This window comes from Drepanopeziza brunnea, assembly GCF_022702325.1.
Source record: "Drepanopeziza brunnea f. sp. 'multigermtubi' strain 214-2 chromosome Unknown ctg11, whole genome shotgun sequence".
Classification (NCBI taxonomy): Eukaryota; Fungi; Ascomycota; class Leotiomycetes; order Helotiales; family Drepanopezizaceae; genus Drepanopeziza; species Drepanopeziza brunnea.
The window spans coordinates 1,999,442-2,017,433 of record NW_027094074.1 but is presented as its reverse complement, the minus strand read 5'-3'; the positions used below and the strand labels follow the sequence as shown (position 1 = coordinate 2,017,433).

General features: G+C 49.8%; 6 protein-coding genes across 6 annotated transcripts; 3 read left to right on the top strand and 3 right to left on the bottom strand.

The window, feature by feature from the left end:
- L3040_006702 (uncharacterized protein) lies at nt 1-552 on the top strand (the record flags this gene model as incomplete). The annotated part of the gene is made up of 3 exons (XM_066154213.1): nt 1-163; nt 261-339; nt 432-552. The coding sequence occupies 3 exons, from the start codon at nt 1-3 to the stop codon at nt 550-552; spliced, it is 363 nt and encodes a 120-aa protein (XP_066011189.1).
- Nucleotides 553-892: 340 nt separating this feature from the next.
- On the bottom strand, nt 893-2,207 carry L3040_006701 (uncharacterized protein; the record flags this gene model as incomplete). Its single annotated transcript, XM_007292269.1, has 2 exons — nt 893-1,314; nt 1,370-2,207. The coding sequence occupies 2 exons, from the start codon at nt 2,205-2,207 to the stop codon at nt 893-895; spliced, it is 1,260 nt and encodes a 419-aa protein (XP_007292331.1).
- A 1,148-nt stretch (nt 2,208-3,355) lies between these two features.
- L3040_006700 (uncharacterized protein) lies at nt 3,356-4,191 on the top strand (the record flags this gene model as incomplete). The annotated part of the gene is made up of 5 exons (XM_066154212.1): nt 3,356-3,411; nt 3,463-3,469; nt 3,527-3,873; nt 4,016-4,067; nt 4,120-4,191. 5 exons carry the CDS (start codon nt 3,356-3,358, stop codon nt 4,189-4,191), a joined length of 534 nt encoding a protein of 177 aa, XP_066011188.1.
- A 1,382-nt stretch (nt 4,192-5,573) lies between these two features.
- On the bottom strand, nt 5,574-13,285 carry L3040_006699 (uncharacterized protein; the record flags this gene model as incomplete). Its single annotated transcript, XM_066154211.1, has 10 exons — nt 5,574-6,967; nt 7,024-7,615; nt 7,688-7,804; nt 7,855-7,919; nt 7,973-8,875; nt 8,923-9,734; nt 9,787-10,123; nt 10,226-10,882; nt 10,933-11,711; nt 11,805-13,285. 10 exons carry the CDS (start codon nt 13,283-13,285, stop codon nt 5,574-5,576), a joined length of 7,137 nt encoding a protein of 2,378 aa, XP_066011187.1.
- Nucleotides 13,286-14,420: 1,135 nt separating this feature from the next.
- Nucleotides 14,421-15,293, top strand: L3040_006698 (uncharacterized protein; the record flags this gene model as incomplete). Its single annotated transcript, XM_007292266.2, has 1 exon — nt 14,421-15,293. The coding sequence occupies one exon, from the start codon at nt 14,421-14,423 to the stop codon at nt 15,291-15,293; it is 873 nt and encodes a 290-aa protein (XP_007292328.2).
- Nucleotides 15,294-17,029: 1,736 nt separating this feature from the next.
- Nucleotides 17,030-17,987, bottom strand: L3040_006697 (uncharacterized protein; the record flags this gene model as incomplete). The annotated part of the gene is made up of 2 exons (XM_007292265.1): nt 17,030-17,223; nt 17,270-17,987. The coding sequence occupies 2 exons, from the start codon at nt 17,985-17,987 to the stop codon at nt 17,030-17,032; spliced, it is 912 nt and encodes a 303-aa protein (XP_007292327.1).
- Nucleotides 17,988-17,992: the final 5 nt, after the last annotated feature.

Genomic DNA, 17,992 nt, shown 5'->3' with positions numbered 1-17,992 from the left:
ATGCTATTCACAAACGCCATCGTCGCCGCCGCTGTCCTCGCAGCTTCTGTAGTAACAGCAGCACCTGCTGAAGTTGCTACTAGAAATGAGAGGACAATCAAGCTGTGCCGCAACAAGAACTGGGATTCGTGCACCGAAGCTCCTGCCCCCCCTGGAAAGTGCCGTAAGATTCATCTCTCCATTCTAACCCCTCACCTTTCTCAAATATATATATATATATTTTTTTTCAAAAAGAAAATCAGAGCTGATCAAATTCGCAGAAAACACTGCAGATACGGGGAGCATGAACGACCAGATCAGCTCTCTCGATACCTACGGTTACACCTGCTTCTTGTTCCAGTAAGCCATATTGTTTTGCCATTCTCTTTTGAGAACATCCCCCCCCCCAAAAAAATTGTAGGCAGACAAGCGGCTGACCCAAGATCCCTCAGCGATGTCAATTGCGTGAATAGCAGCGGGTATTTCAGTTCGCCTGGGACGGTGAAAAACCTCAAGACGGATAAGACTTATTCCGACTTTCAAGATTCGATCAGCTCTTATTATTGCAATTAGAGAGAGAGGGGGGTTTCTTTCAATGGCGGGGGCTAAGGATATCTGGAAGGGCTGGGCCACTAGGTATACCTAGATACTAGAAACAAAAGAATGGAGCAGAAGTTTCTCAAAACTCACGCAATGTTTTTTTTTTCTGATTCGCTATTCGATCAGATTCGATTAGCTAAAGTATGTATCACCAATGTTTCGTCTAGTCTAGTACGGATAGGTCAGAGATGTACCACGGTACAGGCCTAAGTACTACTACGTGTTTGCTCGGTTTTTCGAAGTAGATTACGGCGCTTGGACAGGAGTTGCTCGGATGTCCGAGCCAAGGACAACGTAGCGAGCGAACTCGAGTCTACTCGAGCTCCCGGGATGACACCTTGGCTAGAGCCTTCTCGTCCCCCTTACCATCGACGTCCTGTAACTCTACCGATTCCACCGCACCACTACTGGGCTGGCGGCCTACTCGACGCCGCCAAGGCTTATACAGCAGAACGGAGGCCGCACCAAAGACTGCAAAGGCGCCGCATATGGCACCGCCAATGATGTCGTAGTAGTCTCCTACCGCTTCAACACCGTCCCAGAACGATCCGCTCGAGAAGTTCGCAATCAGGGACAGGAGCTGGATCGTGCCAATGGTAATGGCCACCAGGACGGTGATGGCCGAGAGAACGATGGAGTAGTAGAGGATGGCAACCGTGTCCCGGGCGAGAGAAGTAGAGGTGTAGAGCGTCATCATGAGAGCTCCATCGGTCGTGTCCACGAGACACATACCGGCTGTATCATTTCAGTCTGGACCCCACCGACGAGAGAGGGATGAGAGAAGGCATACCCGTGAACAGGACGGGAAAGATCAGAATCAGCCAGATGCTGGTCCCTTGCGCCCCGTGCAGACTCGCAATGCCCAGGACCGCAATCTCGGAACTCGTGTCAAAGCCCAAGCCGAACAGGACCCCCAGCGGATACATCTTCCACGGCCGATCCACGAACCTCAAGACCCTCTTGAACAGCCTGATCAGCACACCCCCTCCGTCCAGATCCGGTCCACCCACCGCCGCCGCCGCAGCAGCAGCGCCCTCCTCCTCCGCAGCCGCCGCCCGATCGCCATCCACCTCCTCCTTCAACACCGCCCGCAAGCGCTGTACCAGCCTCACCAAGATCCACCCGTTGCCCACCCCCAGCAAGATCAGCACCGCAGCACTGACCCCCGTCCCAATCACGCCACCCACGCTGCGGAAGCGCTCGAAGCGCCCCTCCAGCGCGCCGCTGGTCGCCGCAACCGCCACGCACGTGCCGACCACGACGGTCGCGTGCCCCAGGCTGAACCACGTCCCGACCGTCACGGGCCGCGCCCCGGCCGCCACCAGCCGGCGCGTCATCAGGTCGATGGCCGCGATGTGGTCGGCGTCCAGCGCGTGCCGCAGCCCCAGGGTGTAGGAGAGCAGCGCTGGGGAGATGAGCCCGGCGCGGGACCGGCGCGGCGGCAGCAGCCGCACGAGGGCGAGGACGGCGGCCCAGATCACGAGGTTGGCGAGGCCGAGGAGGCTGATGAGCAGGACGGCCGGGAGCGGGAGGATGCGGAGTCGAGGGGGGACGCGGCCGATGAGCTTGTCGAGCCATGGCGGTCGGTGGAGGAGGAGGGGGGGGGCGTGGCAGCGGCGCCGGCGCATCGTGTTGGTGAGTCTCGGGTTTGTCCTGTTCTTCTTGTTCTTCTTCTTCTTTTATATATATATATATATTGTCCTTCTTCTTCTTGGCCCAGCTGTCTGTCTTATTGTCCTTATCACCGTCGTACGTGGGTGAGGGGGAAGACGAAGACGAAGACGAAGACGAAGACGAAGAAAGATGAGTAATGAAAAAAACTTTTTCTCTTGGTATACATATATATATATGCATATGTATATGTACGCCCTCTTTCCATCCATCCACCTATTTAAACCCCTCGTTTTGTTTGCGCCTAGCGCCGCTTCTAAGTATCAAGGGATCTACTGCTGCTAGGTACTGTCCTCATCCCACTCTTGCTCCACATTTCTCTTCTCATCCCACTCTCCCCTCTCCTTCCCTCTTTCTCTTTTTATTTTTCTTTCTTCTTTCTGAAAAAAAAAAAAAAAAAAAAAAAAAAAAAAGAGCGGTCTAGAGATGCGTAGATACCGTAGGTAGATATGTGGGTTTGACGAACGGAACGGATTCTGGGAGATTGCATACCTTTGTTGTCTGCTTGGGGATGGGGTGTGGTATGTGGAATAGATGAATTATATATACTTTTTGTATATGTAAGTATGCGGACTGGGGATCGGATATCGGATCGGATCGGATTGGGAGAGCTGGGTTGGGGAAAAGCTGGGTTGTAGTGTATGTATGTATGTGTATGTGATCTGGTCTATAGGGCGGAGACGGGACGGAAAGGGGCGGCTTGTGGCGTGGCCTAAGTAGCTGAGGGTTTGAGGGGAGGGTTTTTTTTTTTTTTTTTTTTTTTTTTTTTTTTTTTTTTTTTTTTGTTTTTTGATCTTGGCGGGGTGTAAGAGAGTTGGGTATGTAGGTAGGTAGGTATGGATAGATGTATGTATGTATACCTACGGTAGAGTGGGATGGAATGGAATAGTTGTTACCTTTGTTCGCTCTGCTTTGCAAGTGGGTGATTAAGGGTGTTTGCTTTTTTTTTTTTTTGCTCTTTTTCTCTAGCGGATCGTAAAGAATCAGCTGATTACAAGGAGAGAGGCTGCCGGAGACGGTATGGGGAGCAAGACTTTGTCTCACCGTTTCGAGAATTTTCTTTTTGCTTAGATGTTTTAAGGATAGGAATGTCACGGAGCGCAAGATGGGGCTACCGCTACCTATTTGTTGCACGTATCCTCGCTTGGGAGGCAACTCGGGGTGTGATTGATTAGTCATGTGACCTGGGCCTCGCTAATCCCGAGGCTGAAGCAAGCAAGTACATCCATCCATCCACCCACCACCAGCAAGCACGTCCGCTCATCTCAAATTGCAGCAAACAAACCTCGTTCTAAACCTCCACCTTTTATCAACTGCAAATCCCTACTCCGAATTGTACCGGAACCTCCGCACGATATCCCTCCCCACGGCGCTGCAGTTCAACTACTCAACGACGAAGATGCCTCTCCAAGTCACCTCAGAAACACCTTCAGAGGTCGAAGCGTTCCTCACATCCAGCGCGACCCCCTCCAAACCCTCCTTCCTCGTCGTCTACGCCTCGCTTGACCCGAGCGGCAAGAGCTGGTGCGGCGATTGTCGGGTTGCAGAGTCGTTCGTCAACAGGAAGTTTGCGGACCGCGAGCTAGACGTGGTGCGGGTAGTCTATGCCGGACAGCGCGACGAGTGAGTTGTTGCACTATCCTCAGAGACACGAAAAGAAAAGAGAAGAGAAGAGAAGAGAAGAGAAGCAGCCCAGTGTGGGGTGTGAAATCTGTCGCTAAGTCGGACCCGAAAGGTGGAGAGATCAGAACAACCCGTGGCGCAGAGCTCCGTTCTCCATCACGAACCTGCCGACGCTGGTGAAGGTCACCGACGGCGTCAGTTCCCCTGTCGGTGGGCATCAGGGCCGCGAGTGCTGACGGAATGCAGAAGTGGGAGAAACTGGTGGAGGCTGATGTTTACGATCAGAAGAAGCTGGATGCTTTCGTTGGCGACTTGTGAGAGGATGGGTGATGGTCACGTGGAACGCCTCATTCGCATAGTTGCTGCTGCTTGGTGATAGGCAAAATCTCATCAGGAGAGCCTGCAGTTTGCTCATGCGTGGGACTCGTTGGTCTGAAGTGTGCGGCTGGGAATTCTCCTCGCGCTGCGTTTACGGTTAAGGAACCTCGAGAATCCATCGGTTCCGCTGCAGAGTTATCAAGTTACCCAGTCTTCTTCTTCTTCTTCTTCTTCTTTCTCTACTACTACTACCTACCGATCATGCTCTAAACTATCCGCGCTTAGCCTTACCCTACTCATCCATCCAGACCCATCTACATTCTCACACTGCCACGACTACTACTGAGGCAACCCCCCCCCCCCCCAATCCCTTCAACGTACACTTTTCTTTCTTTTCCCCGCCAACCACAATCTTCCTAACCACCCAGCGCAGCAGCTCCCGTGATTTCCACAGCTGCAAGACCTCCGCAAGCTCTCGTCCGAGCCCCTCACGGCGAGGGTCTCGCTGTCTCTCGGACTTTTTCTTGAAAGCGATTGTCGCTATCACGCGGACTACTACTACGCAGACACCTTCCCGAAGGCGTACGCTCGAGCGAGACACGCCCCCGGTCTCGCTCTGTGCCTCTACGCGTCTCCGCGATCCGCGATCCGCGAACGATAGCTCGAGGTGGGAGATGATGGGTGTTGTGAGCTACGAGGCAATCAGGGCAGCTGTAGGAATGAGGAAGGTGCTTTTGAGGGGTTGGAGCAGCTTGTGCAGGACTGGATGGAGTTTGCTTTGAGAGTCCGCGTTGGAGTGGGTGGATGTGGAGAGTGTGGGAGGTGGGCTTGATTGTGTGTGTGAGTATGAGTATGTGTGTGTATGTGTATGAGTGTGTCGGATAAGATAAATGAACTAGCTCGCTTAAGGGGGGGCTCGAGCATTGCTCAAGAGAAAAAGTCGATCGAATCCGAGTTCGCAAGACAGTTTCACGGTTGTGTAAATCCGACCTGTCTGCTTTCGAAAGCGAGCAACTGCTGCAGACATGGAGCTCTTAGCTTCTGGGTTTTTTTTTTTAAAGAACTAGCATATTAAGTATTACTGTCCGTGCGCTTTCGAAAAATCAACTTCAAAATTGAGAAGAATAAAAGGAGTCTAAGGAATTTTTTTTTTTTTTTTTTTTTTTTTTTTTATATAGATTTGTAATTGTTGAGTAATTAAGAAGTAATGGGTGAATGTCTAATGTTGATTTTGATGTTCTCGCTTAAGTGGCCAACACAGAGGAATCCACGTTCAGAACGCAGATTCATAGCTTGAGGATAAAATTCGACTGATGGTGGCATTTTCCCCAACACAGAGCTCGTTCGCCACTAGACTCTCTAAACAACCGAACTGGATTCTCTCAATCTCTAAGCTGCGCATCGCCGACGAAGTGGCTGCCCCCGCCACAGCGATACCCCCCTGAGCTTTTATACCATCGATATCCAGCTGGACATATGCCCATCTGGTTCAACTTGGCCTGCGCCCGCTGCTCCGTCTGCTTCCTTGTCTGCTCCATTCTCCGTCTACCCTCCTGCTCCTTTTCAATCCTCTCCCTTCTCGCCATCGCCTCTGCCTGACGAGTCCTGGCTTCTTCCCGCTTTCTCAACGCCTCGTCTACCCGAGCCTGTGCGGCTTCGATCTCAGCCTGAGCGGCCTCAGCCTTGGCCTCAACCCCATTAATTCTTGCCTCCTCCCTCCTTCTCATTAACTCGTCGACCTCGCTTTTGTGCCTCGCTTGCACTTCGTCAAAGAGAACTACGTCTTCGCCAGCCCGATTCTCGGCTTCTGCTGCAAGGCGAATTGCTTCTTCTTGACTGCGAGCTATCCTCTCGCAGTTTTGCGCAGTGAGTATGCTGATTTGCTTGTCAATCTCGAGTTGGGCCCACGTAGCATCAGAAACTCCTGGATCTCGGTGATCAGCACCTGCTGCTACTTGATCGTGGCTAGTATGCTGTTCCGTTGGCTGTGCATCTTCCTTGGCCGCCGTCTTATTCGCGGTACCGTACTGAGGCGGATGAGCCCGCGGGTCGTTGTCGAGCTGCTGAACCAGAATTTGAGAAGAAGGCTGAGCAACAATCGTGTTCTTATCCCTGGCGCGGCGATCCGACAACATGGTGCTTAGACAATGCATAGCTACTTCATGTGGCAATATCAACTGATCACCAAATTTAGCAGGATCTTTCAGGAGGAATGCAGCTCTGACAATGCTCTTCGCCAAGGTCTGTACGTCTCGTGCATTACCCCAAGCTGGGAGCTGGGAGAGTTCCGCCATAGGACCTAGAAGCTCTTTATAGGCAGCAGGCTCTTGAAAAGATAGAAGCTGAATTTTGCTTTGCTGAAGCTGGGCTTCGAGGATGTGCAATGAATTCTCTGCATTCAGGGGTCGGAAGATTATTTCGTCGGCAAAGCGTGACGAGAGTCCCTCGTTGACTCGCAGCAGCTTGTCCATGTCATCATTGTAACCAGCGAGGATGATGACCAGTTTGCCCTTGAACTTTGGCTTCGTCATGTTATCAACCAGCTCGTTCACTGCTTCCTGAGCGAACAAGCCTTCGCCGAGACGATACGCCTCGTCGACGAAAAGAACCTTTCCAAGCCCGCGTTCCATTTGGGCAATAACTTTAGGTCCAGTCTGGCCTACGTACTGCCCAATGAGGTTGCTCGCGGAGCATTCGACAACCTCGACTTGGGTGAGGAATCCCAGATCGTAATAGACTTGCCCAATCTTCCTCGCAGTTGTCGTTTTGCCGGTGCCTATAATGGCGGTTAGACAGTACCCACAAACTTTCGTGCACGATGTCAGATCTTACCCGGTGGTCCCTTAAACAAAAAATTCATGGGAATCTGACCTCGAGGGTCGAGATTTTGAGCTCGCATCCCTTTGGCCACCTGTAGAAAGCCATCGAGTTTCGCGATGATCTCGTCACAACCAATGACATCCTTGAATAATTCCTGCAGGTTATTCTCTGCTCCGGCAGCTCGATTGTAATCCGGGTCAAAATCTTGAGGTTCGAAGTGGAATCTGGTAGACCTGTCGGCGGAAGGCAGTTTTGATTGTCGTGCTTGGTAATTGCTTTTGGCCTTCGAAATGAGATTTTCAACATCACCACCGTTACCGAAGTGAAGCCCGTTTCTAGCTCTGGCAAGAACGCCGACCGCAACGGAAACAGCCTCTTCGGTTGCCCCGAGATCTCGATCTTTCAACTTGAAACGGAGGATTTCCTCCAGCTCCGTATCAGTGAAGTCTTCAAAGCGGAAGGAGTCTGCGATTGGAAATCTCCGAGTAAGGCCCGGATTAACGTTCTGAAACATTTCGACCATCTGAGGCTCGTATCCCAGGAGTAATACACATCGATCCTCTCCTGGCACGCTCTGACATTCTGCAACTATGGTGTCGATGACCTAGACCAGGTTAGAATCACATCAAGAAACATTCAGAAGGAGCTGCGAGGAAATCTGCAGGGGAGTGCTTACAGCGGTTCTGTATATATCGGCGGCTCCAGCGCCGCCACCGCCGGCCCCAGAGCTTGTGTAAAGCATGTATGCCTCGTCGATGATCAAGACCTTCCCAACCGTACTTGCAAGTATCGCCTACGCAACAAGTTAATGCTTTATCTTACATAATAGGACTGAAGAAATACTTTTGTATTCTTTTCGCTTTCACCTATGGCACTACCGATAAAGTCGGATGGGTTTTTAGTGACGACTGTACATCAAGTTAGAGAATTATGGATTAGGATACGTGCAGTCGGTATTTACCTTCTCCGTTACTCAGGAGCCCAATGTCAGCGAGGATGCGGCCATACAGCTTTGCAACAGTCGTTTTTCCCGTACCTGGTGAGCCGAGGAAGCAACGATTGAGAGCGGCATCGACCAGTTTGACCTCCTCGATTTCTCTTTGGTAATTTGTCTTGATAAGATCAATCAAATAGTCGACAGAGTCCTTGACTGACTTCAATCCCGTAAGTTGCCGAAGCCGGACCAAGGCATCGCATGTGAGAATAGCTTTGGATGGATCGGGCCCGATGAGGTCTTCCTTGGTGATGAAATTGTCGTCCGGGGCAAGACCTTCTTTGCGTTCCTTCGATAGTCGGTCCGATTGGCGTTCCCGAATTCGAGCAAATAAATTCTCCAATGCTCTGGCATTTCCAAATCCATCTCTGCCCCGGCCTCTCCCGAGTCGGCGAGTCGCAATGCGCATATAGAGCCCATCAGGCCCGTCCTCGACAACCATTGAGCCATGATAGAACTTATTCATTTGGAATTGCAGCATCTGCAGAAGCTCTGTATCCGTATAGTCCTCGAACTGGAGCGTATAAGGAATTCTTGAAGACAGTCCGGGGTTGTGCTCAAAGAACTTCTCCATCTCCTTTCGGTACCCAGCAAACACAAAGACGACTTTCCCTACAAAATTTTCAATCTCGGCCAGCAAGAAGTCGAGCACAGTTTTTCCGCCAAAGTTGTGGCCTTCAGCTAGTTGATAAGCCTCGTCGATGAAATAGACGCCGCCTTCAGCCTTTTCGAGTTGGGCGAGGTGGTTTTTGACTTCAGTGATACCACCGTGTGCGAGACGAGACCCAGTCGTTTCGACAAATTCATCCCCACCTAGAACTTGAAGGGATGTGAGAACTTTCGCATAATGTCTTGCGACTGTGGTTTTGCCTGTGGAAGATTAGTGAAAGATAGATAACGGGACAATCGTTGTTTACCTGTACCGGGGTTTCCTAGGAGAACAAGCCCGAGGCGTTCCTTTTTCAAGTCGGTGTTTTGCCGAATTGATGTTTCGACTTTTGACTTGATCCTCAAGACTTGTGATTTGACCTCTTCAAGCCCAATCATTTCCATGATATCGTCGATTGCTGGATTGACTGTATTCTCTTGATCCTTCTGTCGTTGCCACTCAGTTTTGGACGGGGACTTGTTGTGATCAATAGCAGCCTCAATATAATTTCGAAGTTGGTTTCGAGAAGACTGGAAAGCGGATTGTGAGGCTACAGCAGGCTGACCAGAAGCCTTTGTGTTTGTGGGTGGTGTAGATCGGGGGCCGCAAGATGTTGTCTTCGGTCGACGATATACGGGCATTTCTGCGTCTAACTCACTCGGTCGACGATCTTCGGGCATTGCTGCAGAAGTTTTTGCTCGCTGTTTGGCAGCTTCAAGATCCTTTCGTTTCTGAGCGAGGAGCTTCGCCTGCTCAGATTCGATACGCATATCCTTCATGCTCTGGACAACCTTTTCAATTTCCTCGTCCAGCTTTTCGATTTCCTTTTGATGCCTTTGCATCTTTTCGTCTCGGCTCAATTTATCATCGAGGGCTTTCTTTGCCTTCTTTTCGGCCAATTTTCTCTCGCGCTCACAGATTGAACATGCCGTTATAGGACCTTGAAAACATCTCCAGGATTGAGGATGACCATTAGCACATTTCTTGTTCATGACGGCTTCACATTTCATTTTGGAGTGATCGAATATTTGGTGGCAGCTGCTGGGACACTTGTGGAGGCCACATTTGAGGGAGGCACCGCTGGTAAGCACATGTCAGTGGTTATCGGGGTACTTGTGAACGCACAACGTACCAGGGTTCTTTACAGCCTCCATCTGGACATTCAGTATCGAACGAGCTCGGGGAACACAGAAGTGCAGCCCGATCTGGATGTTTCTCGCATTTTACCGGAAACCCCTCGTAAACATGCCCATTTTCTTTCAGATGGTCAAGTAGCTTCCGCCATATCTCTCTGCCCTTTCGAGCGTTGATGAAAGTATCAGAATTGCCGATCATGATGAGAGCATCCCGAGCACGCGATAACAAAACGTTCAATCGTTCCGGAGCTGCCATGAAGCCAATATCGTGTGATTTGTTGCTCCGTGTCATAGAAACCAAGACTATGTCGCTTTCTTCGCCCTGGTAGTTATCTGATAGTGCAAAGTCAGCAAAAGAACCGTTCTAGTTCTAAGTTCGCAAGATGAAATGAATAAGAAAGAATTCTACAATATAATATTTGGGACAATGCTCACCGATAGTTGAGATTCGAAGTGCAGGTTTCGTACTCTTCGAACCGAGATCTGAAAGCAGCCCGGCACGTATCAAGTCGAATTTGTCGAGGTCGTTAAGAATCGGATCGTTGTATTTGGCCAGAAGATCACGGAGATGTTTCAGCTGTCCCAAGTATGGTGTAATCACGACCATTTTGTCAGTCCCGTATCCTTGCTGTGCCAGGTAGCGAACACATTTCAAGATCATCTGAGCTTCAAAATCATTTTGTTTAGAAGATGTTTTGCCGTCTTTTAACTCTTTGGCGTTAATCAGCTCTATCTCTGGCTCATTGTGATCGATGAATATGATGTTATCTCTGAATCCACGAAGGTCGGGTCGTTGAAGTGTTGTGTCCGCATCGGTTAGATCAGGGTAGGTTAGAAGACGAACCATCGACGATATTTCCGGCCTCATTCGATGCTGTTTTGTCAGTGTCACATGTGGGAAACCCTTCAAGATTAATCTTTCAAACAGAGATCGGTTAAGGTCGAATCCCTCGTTCTTTTCGACACTGAGTTCGTACGAACATTTGGGGCGAAGTTGCTGGTGGTCTCCTATGAGAATGAGCTGCTGTGTATTCGCACCCAAAGACGTCAGGATGTGAGCCTCTAGAATCTCTCCGGCTTCCTCAACGAGGACTATGAGACGATCAGAAAATATATGTGTTAGAATACAAGGCAAGACGTACCGATTCCTGGCGAGGCTGACTGGATAGCAGATGTGAATTTGGCTGCACCGTTGGTCGTACAGGCGATGATGCGCTTGCTCTTGATAATAGTGGTATCTCGCTCCCCAAATACACGGTCTAATTCGGTCCGGTCTGCATTGAATGCCCTTCCTGCATCTCTCACTTCTGCGACGAGATCGCTCAATATTGCATTTTTCCAGCGATTCATGCATTCATTCCGCGCATCAACTGGCATTTCCCATACAGCAGTAGCACCCTTAGGCTGTGCATGCCGAAAAGACCCCGAGTCTGGCTGCCCTCTTATCCATCGATCGAGCAAGTAGTAGGGGTCCACTGCTTTGTTGTTCCTCCCGACCCGCGTCATTCCATCATTTTCAGCCGGTACTGTGAATGTTTCGAAATAAGGCATGTCTTCTTCAAGGAACTCGAGATATTCCATTAAATGGCGCTTCTGAACGTTCGTCGACTGGTATCGGCCGAAAGCATCCTGGAGTCTATTCTCGTGCGCGCGGAGACTCTGCTTCAATTTGTCTATTTCGGTCCAGTGAGAGGCATTCAGCTTCACGGAATTTTGCTCCCGCAGCATGAGAGGCTTCGTCGCATTTGTAGACTTGCCTCCTAGGCGAATCATGTTGGCAGACGGTATACCGATCTTCATTAAATCCTCGAGAAACTGATCAAGAGCGTGATTGGTAAAGCACACGACGAGAATAACTTCACTAGTCGAGTCGTGCAGTACCTTCGCAACCAATGCTCCCAGAAAGGATTTTCCAGTGCCCCTTCATGATAATTAGCACTGTAATTACGAATCTATCAGAGGGCGAGTACAGGTTGAGAACGACTGAGGAAATAAGGCGGGTACATATACATACGGTGGGCCCTGAACTAGGCTGACGGATTGCGAGAAACATGCACAGAGAGATCGCATCTGTGAATCGTCAAGTATGATGCTAGTTGTTGTCCCCAACACATTTTTAAGGTCCTGTCCTGCCATACTCTGTAGCCGCCGCAAAACACCGGTGGGAATAAACTTTGGGTTGGCTACTGACTTGCCGTCCTCCCAGTGAAGTAGCTCCTCGGCTAATGGCAGATCGGTAATGCTTTGGAGGCGTCGTAGAAATGGCTCATACGCAAAGATAGCCGTGTCCAATTGAGCTAATCTGATGCTTGCTGCGGACTTCATCTTCAATAGCGCATATGTGAGAGTATCGTCATCTTGAAACTGAACGGTTACTACCGCAGATTCGCTGGCAAGCTCATCCTCGATGCGGAGAATTGATGGGAAAGCCGCAGGTTCATTGTCAATGAAAATGCAGGCCATTGTTCCCTGGCGAAGTATGTCGCGATTGTCTCTTAGGTACGCCTTTCGCTTGTCGTGATGGATTTTCTTGAGATGAGGCAGAGGCTCCCGACACTGAAGCTTTACGCCCCAGGCTTGGCGCCTCTTCTCGGTACCCATTTCAATCGAATATAGCCGGAGCTTTTCAACCACTGAGCCCTTATGCCGTCCGGATTTCATACCCATGAGAACTTGTATCTCTTCCCTGATGTCTCCGAGCATATCTTCTCGGAGCAATCGGAATTGATTGTCCACATGCAAAGCACGGCGGGATGATAGCCGGTTGGGATCGTCAATGAAATTGGCTGGCCGATAGAAAGGCAGGTCCTTGGATAAGAGCTCATCTGCTGTAGGCATTATCGACACACGTCGATAGTCAGCATGATCGTTGTCATGCCGTCCTCCAGGCTTCACCTCAGCATCAATGTGTAAATCATCGTCAGACAAGGGCAATGAGTGCCTAATCTTTTGCCCTAGATTTCTGGTCTCTCCGTTTTGCGACTTCAAGATAAGGTCCAAGACATGAGAGCTTGCAAGCTGAACGTACGGGGTTGAGACGTTTCCAGGGATGCGAACTAGATGCAGAAGTAGCCATGCATAGGAAGTTATTGCTGCTGGGACGAGAAGACAGCCTATGAACGCTTTGGTGTATGCATCCCAGAAGAATGGCGGTTCGACGATACTGAGAAGGAGCTTTGATAGAACAGATCCTGAGTCGATGGCTTTCAAAGATGGGTCCTGTAGATAGAGAAGCAGAGGAAGAGCGTGGTCGTTTAGAAACGCGGGCGATGTGTCGAATCTCATCGACGCCTGGAGAGACTTGACACCTGAAGGGCTTGACAAGAGTTTGTGAGCGCATACTGCCGGATCTGCTTGCACACATAAAGCTTCTAGGAACAACTTCCCGTCCCGAGAGGAATTGAGGGCTCTTCGGCCATACAGCACATCGTTAAAGAATTTGGAGAGCCTGATGATACGCGGGTCGCTCTGATCGCTCTGATCGAGACTTGACATTGTTGGATGGGTGTTGCCACTTCGGCAACTGGCCAAAACATCCGTTTTCGATACTGTGGCAGCTTCAAATTTGTGTTGATGGGTAAGAGAGGAAGATGATGGCGAGTCTTAATTACCTATATATATGTATTGGGCAGGCTCTTTGCAGCGGCCTGGTCATTTCTCTGCTTTTCGGGTGATTTCCAAACGGTGAAAGGGCAGAAAGTCGGTGAGACCAAACAGATTCACATTATGATAGAAAGGCCAACAAACAGAGGTCTCGCCGTGATGAAAGCGCCTTGCAGGTCTCGATGGGCTCATTCATATGCAGGAGCCTCATTTTGTCTGTCTGCCTTTTGAAGCCGGATTTCAGATTTCTGTGCAGGCACCTCAATGAATAAAGCCTCAGCTTTCACCATCTTCCTGCCTTGCTGCAGCTTTTGAAGCGGTCAATTCGTTGACAACCAGGGCGCCTTGCAGCTGCTGTTGGTTGACTGAGACGATACGACAGGTAATAATAAATACATGATCAAAGAAGGCGGTTACTATAAAGTGTCAGGATCTGCCCTCCTACAACAGAAAGACTTACGCAAGAGAGGTTATTACGTGATGTCTACACAGGATGATGATCGTGGGAGTTGGGGAGATGGCCGAGGACGAGGACGAGGACGAGGATGGGGATGGGGACGGGGACGGGGACGGGGACGGGGACGGGGATTCGCATCACGGAATTCAACCTTCAATCAGCCTCACCCTCACCCTCCAACACAACAAACACAGCATGAACCACCCCCACAGCCATTGGGCCAAGCGATCGATACAATCAATGCACAAACAATTCTTGTAGAGCTCAACAATCCAACCATCCAGGATGTCAGCTACGTTGCTTCCTACAACTGGCTGAACACCGAGTCTCCGAGCATTCTAGTTCCAGGTCAGTTATTTCAGCCTTTCATCCTGTAGCGCCAATCTTCCGCCTCTCCCACCTCTTCAATAGAGGGAAAGGCTACCTCACGTACATCAACCAATTTACTAACATACACGATCGCCAGGCTCTCCTCCAGTGTGGTCACCACCTGTAGAAGACGTGAAACTGGAGCGCGATAGCCAGGATGTATTTCGAGATGTCAACGCCGCCCGGTACCCCTCGTACCCGATGGAGCCTGCTGCAAGGGCATTGCTTGCCATGAAGCCCGAATTCAAGTTGCACTCTTTGGACGTGGTTGGGTGCGGCAGCACACTAGGAAATCTCTTGCGGTGTGCCATGGCCGAAGACAAGCCTTTTCGCTTCGATGCGATGCTGGTGGGAGAAACAGCTTTCTTCGTCCGGCGAGAGAGCTCTCCGACGCTGCTCATACCAGACCTCAACGGGTTTGGACAAACATTTCCGGAGATATACACAGCCTGGGATTCTGACGTTCGCAACTCCTGCTCTCACCAGCGAATCATCCAGTATGACTTGGGTGGCTTGCAAATCTTGATTCGCACTGAAACCGATGCATACGTCAAAAAATCTACCAAGAAAGCAGTATCCAGTCCCGCACATCCTGTTAGAAGTCCTTCTCTTGATTCCACTCTCGCTGGCATAGCTGTTGATAGACCAGACCCATCTCCCACCCAGGAATTGGAAATCAAGATGCAGGGAACGGTGGTGCCACAGGAGCAGATCTTCGACATCAAGACCCGAAATAAAAGGAGAGAATACAACATGGATGAAATACTTCCTCGTCTGTGGATGAACCAGACTTCAAAGTTTCTCATTGCATACCACGAGTTTGGACTCTTCGATAAGCCAGAGGTTGTCTCAGTCAAGGAAGACGTCCTGAAGTGGGAGAAAGCCAATTCATCTCTCTTGGCTCGCTTCCACGCGCTGGTCAAGCGTATAATTGATGCTGTCAGAGATTCTGATCACCGCCACTTCGAAGTCAGCTGGGATGGCAAGGGTCCGCTGCTTGTCACGAAGCAGATTGGCGAAGAGAGAGATGCTCTTCCTCCCGATCTAGTGAGTCTTTGGGAGAACTTAAATTAATTGCAGCACTCCCACTGGAAGTTCAGTAGACATACCCATACAGTATCTGAGGAATTGTTGCTCTACAGCTCTGTGCCAATTGTGACTTAATCGATCGACTGCTTGACAGTACCTCGCACCGGGTCTTCGTTGTATCCTGTCTCCTTCTTCTAATCCGATAGTCTTTCAACTCTGAAATTCCATTAGTACTGTTCCCCCGGTTTCAGTTCGGGTTTTGTTTCACTTCTCCCATGCTAAATGGTGCTTCTTGGCCTTTCCACTTATTGCAGATGTTTTCAATATTATAAACAGGATAACATTGATGATTCTCTTTCTGCCATTGCCGATTAGTAAATAGTACCTGTGAATAATCATTGATTTGTTCTGCGGAAGCCTTGGCAATTTAGAATCCATGCATACCCATTTTGGTGCCCGCTTCAACTGGCCTATATTAATGATAACCTGTATTTTCTCGAAGCGATGATATCGTGGATATCTGAAGTTGTGGTTCAGCAACAGCTTAGCTTAAGCGAGGAAGAAAAGAGTTGACACTATCAGTTTTTACGATTCAAGAAAGAGCAAGCCGATAATCAGGAAAAATCTTTCCGCCACAGTGAACAGACCTCGACGGGCGACTCACTCTATGCATTACACTGGTCGCCTTTCATACGAGAAAGAGGCTCAGTCTCGAGGAAACGGCCCGGATAAGTAGGGCATGGTAAAGATGAAGATGAAGATTGATGAATGATATAAGGTAACTTGAATAGAGGGTTAATAAGAGACAGCCTTGGCGTCAGAACAATTACCAGTCCAAGAATAGCCATAATACAGGGTAAACCATATCGATTTTCAGAGAAGGAACTGCAAAAGAAACAAGCAGCAAAGTATCACGACAACTCAAAGCAATGAACTAAACCATACTTGATAGGAATTCCCCACGGTCGAAAAGACTGTATTGAATTTTCAGCGGTCCTTAGTCCTTCAAGAAAATCCAAGTGTCGTAAGGCGAAGGCGTAACAGCTGAAAAGAGTAGGCGCGTCGTATCTGCAGCTTTCAACTAAGATACTAAATACCTTATAATAATGACGACGAGCCTCTGAACAGGTCCGGTCAGGCTCCAGTCACCCGGCCACGGATAAAACTCATCAGAATCTTGATGCCCGGTGTTTTCTTTGATGGAATCGATCCAGTTCCATCTCTCTCTCTAGGCGGTCAAGGCGAGGTTGATGGACGAGAAGCCTGAGAACAGAGGCGATACACTCACTGGCTTGCAACCCTGCAGCCACTAACTTGCGAAAGATGCATGCATGCATCGGTTATTCCTGTGCAACTAGGGGGGTGATCGTGAGATGGAGAGGTTGGGTATGCATACAGCTACTGGAAATGAACTTGCTCTTCCAAATCGGTACGCAAAAACTTGCATAAAAACCAGCGGGTTGCAGATGAAGCAAATGAACCACGGTAGCTTGTATTTCTAAACATTAAAGCATGTTGAAAGTAAATGGTGGCTTGATTGACCGATTCTCAAGTGACAATGACAGCCCACAGACTTCTACCCGAAATCTATTCATTAATCGTAGCCTCTATTCCCGACATCTATGAGGTATAAATGCTTGATATAAAGCCTTCCCATACTCCGGCCATGCAGTAATGTGGTGTTTTTTTCACTGTGCTAGCGCCGAGCACCGATGAAGACTTGGCGCACTGGTCTACAAGCTCTTCTTCCCAAAATACAGGGTAAAGACCGATTGGTATGCCTAGGATATGGTTGCCTCTACTCCACTTGCTTTTATAACCCCGTCTCCAGAGTTTCGCGAAGGCATCGCAATCGGGCGGCCTTGCGCTTTTGATGTCAGTGCAACGATTTCTCGAAGCATCATCTCCCGGGTGTCCCGAGTCAAGTCCTCGACATCTCCAGGCTGTAGCCCTCTTGTTTCGATTGGTTTCAAGACTGCCGTTATTAGCAGAGTGCCAGCTACCAGTATTTCAACTCCTACCTTTGATCGCAATGTTCCCCGCCTTGAATTTCCACCCGGGCACGTATAGCACATCTGAATAATTCGCAACCACCACCGGCACAATTGGAACGCCTGCCTGGACGGCCAAGTGGAATGCTCCCTTCTTAAACGGTAGTAGCGTAGGGTCCTTTGCATAACTTCTTGTACCCTCTGGGAACATAAACACGCTCTGCTTCTGCTTCGTCATTTCCTCCGAAGCGCTTGCCATCGCATGCCGCGCATTCGTCGAGTTCGCCCTGTCGATGAAAACTGTGTTGGATAAAGCCATGAACCACCCCAGGAACGGCACGTTCTTCAGTGACTTCTTCGCAGTGACCGAGCATCTTTTGGGGAAAATGCATCCCAGCATCAACACATCCAACTCCGACTGGTGAGGGCCAATAAAGACCGCGGGTCGGGTCTTATTCAGGTAGTCGTTCGGATCATCGATGGAGAAAGTTATGCCTGTCGTGAACCGCATCACATACTTGAAGAATCGTGCAGTCGCCCATTGTGAACTCCGACCCCGGCCTACCAGCCGCAGCAATATCGACACGATCACGCCGTACGACGCAGATAGTATGACAGACGGGTAGGATGCGAGGAGGAGGCCGAAGAAGCCCAGCACGGGGAACCTGGAGGACATCATGAAGAGGAAAATGGTGAGGGCGAGATACCCAATGCCGATGGCACCGAGGTAGAGCAGGAAGCTGGACATTTTGT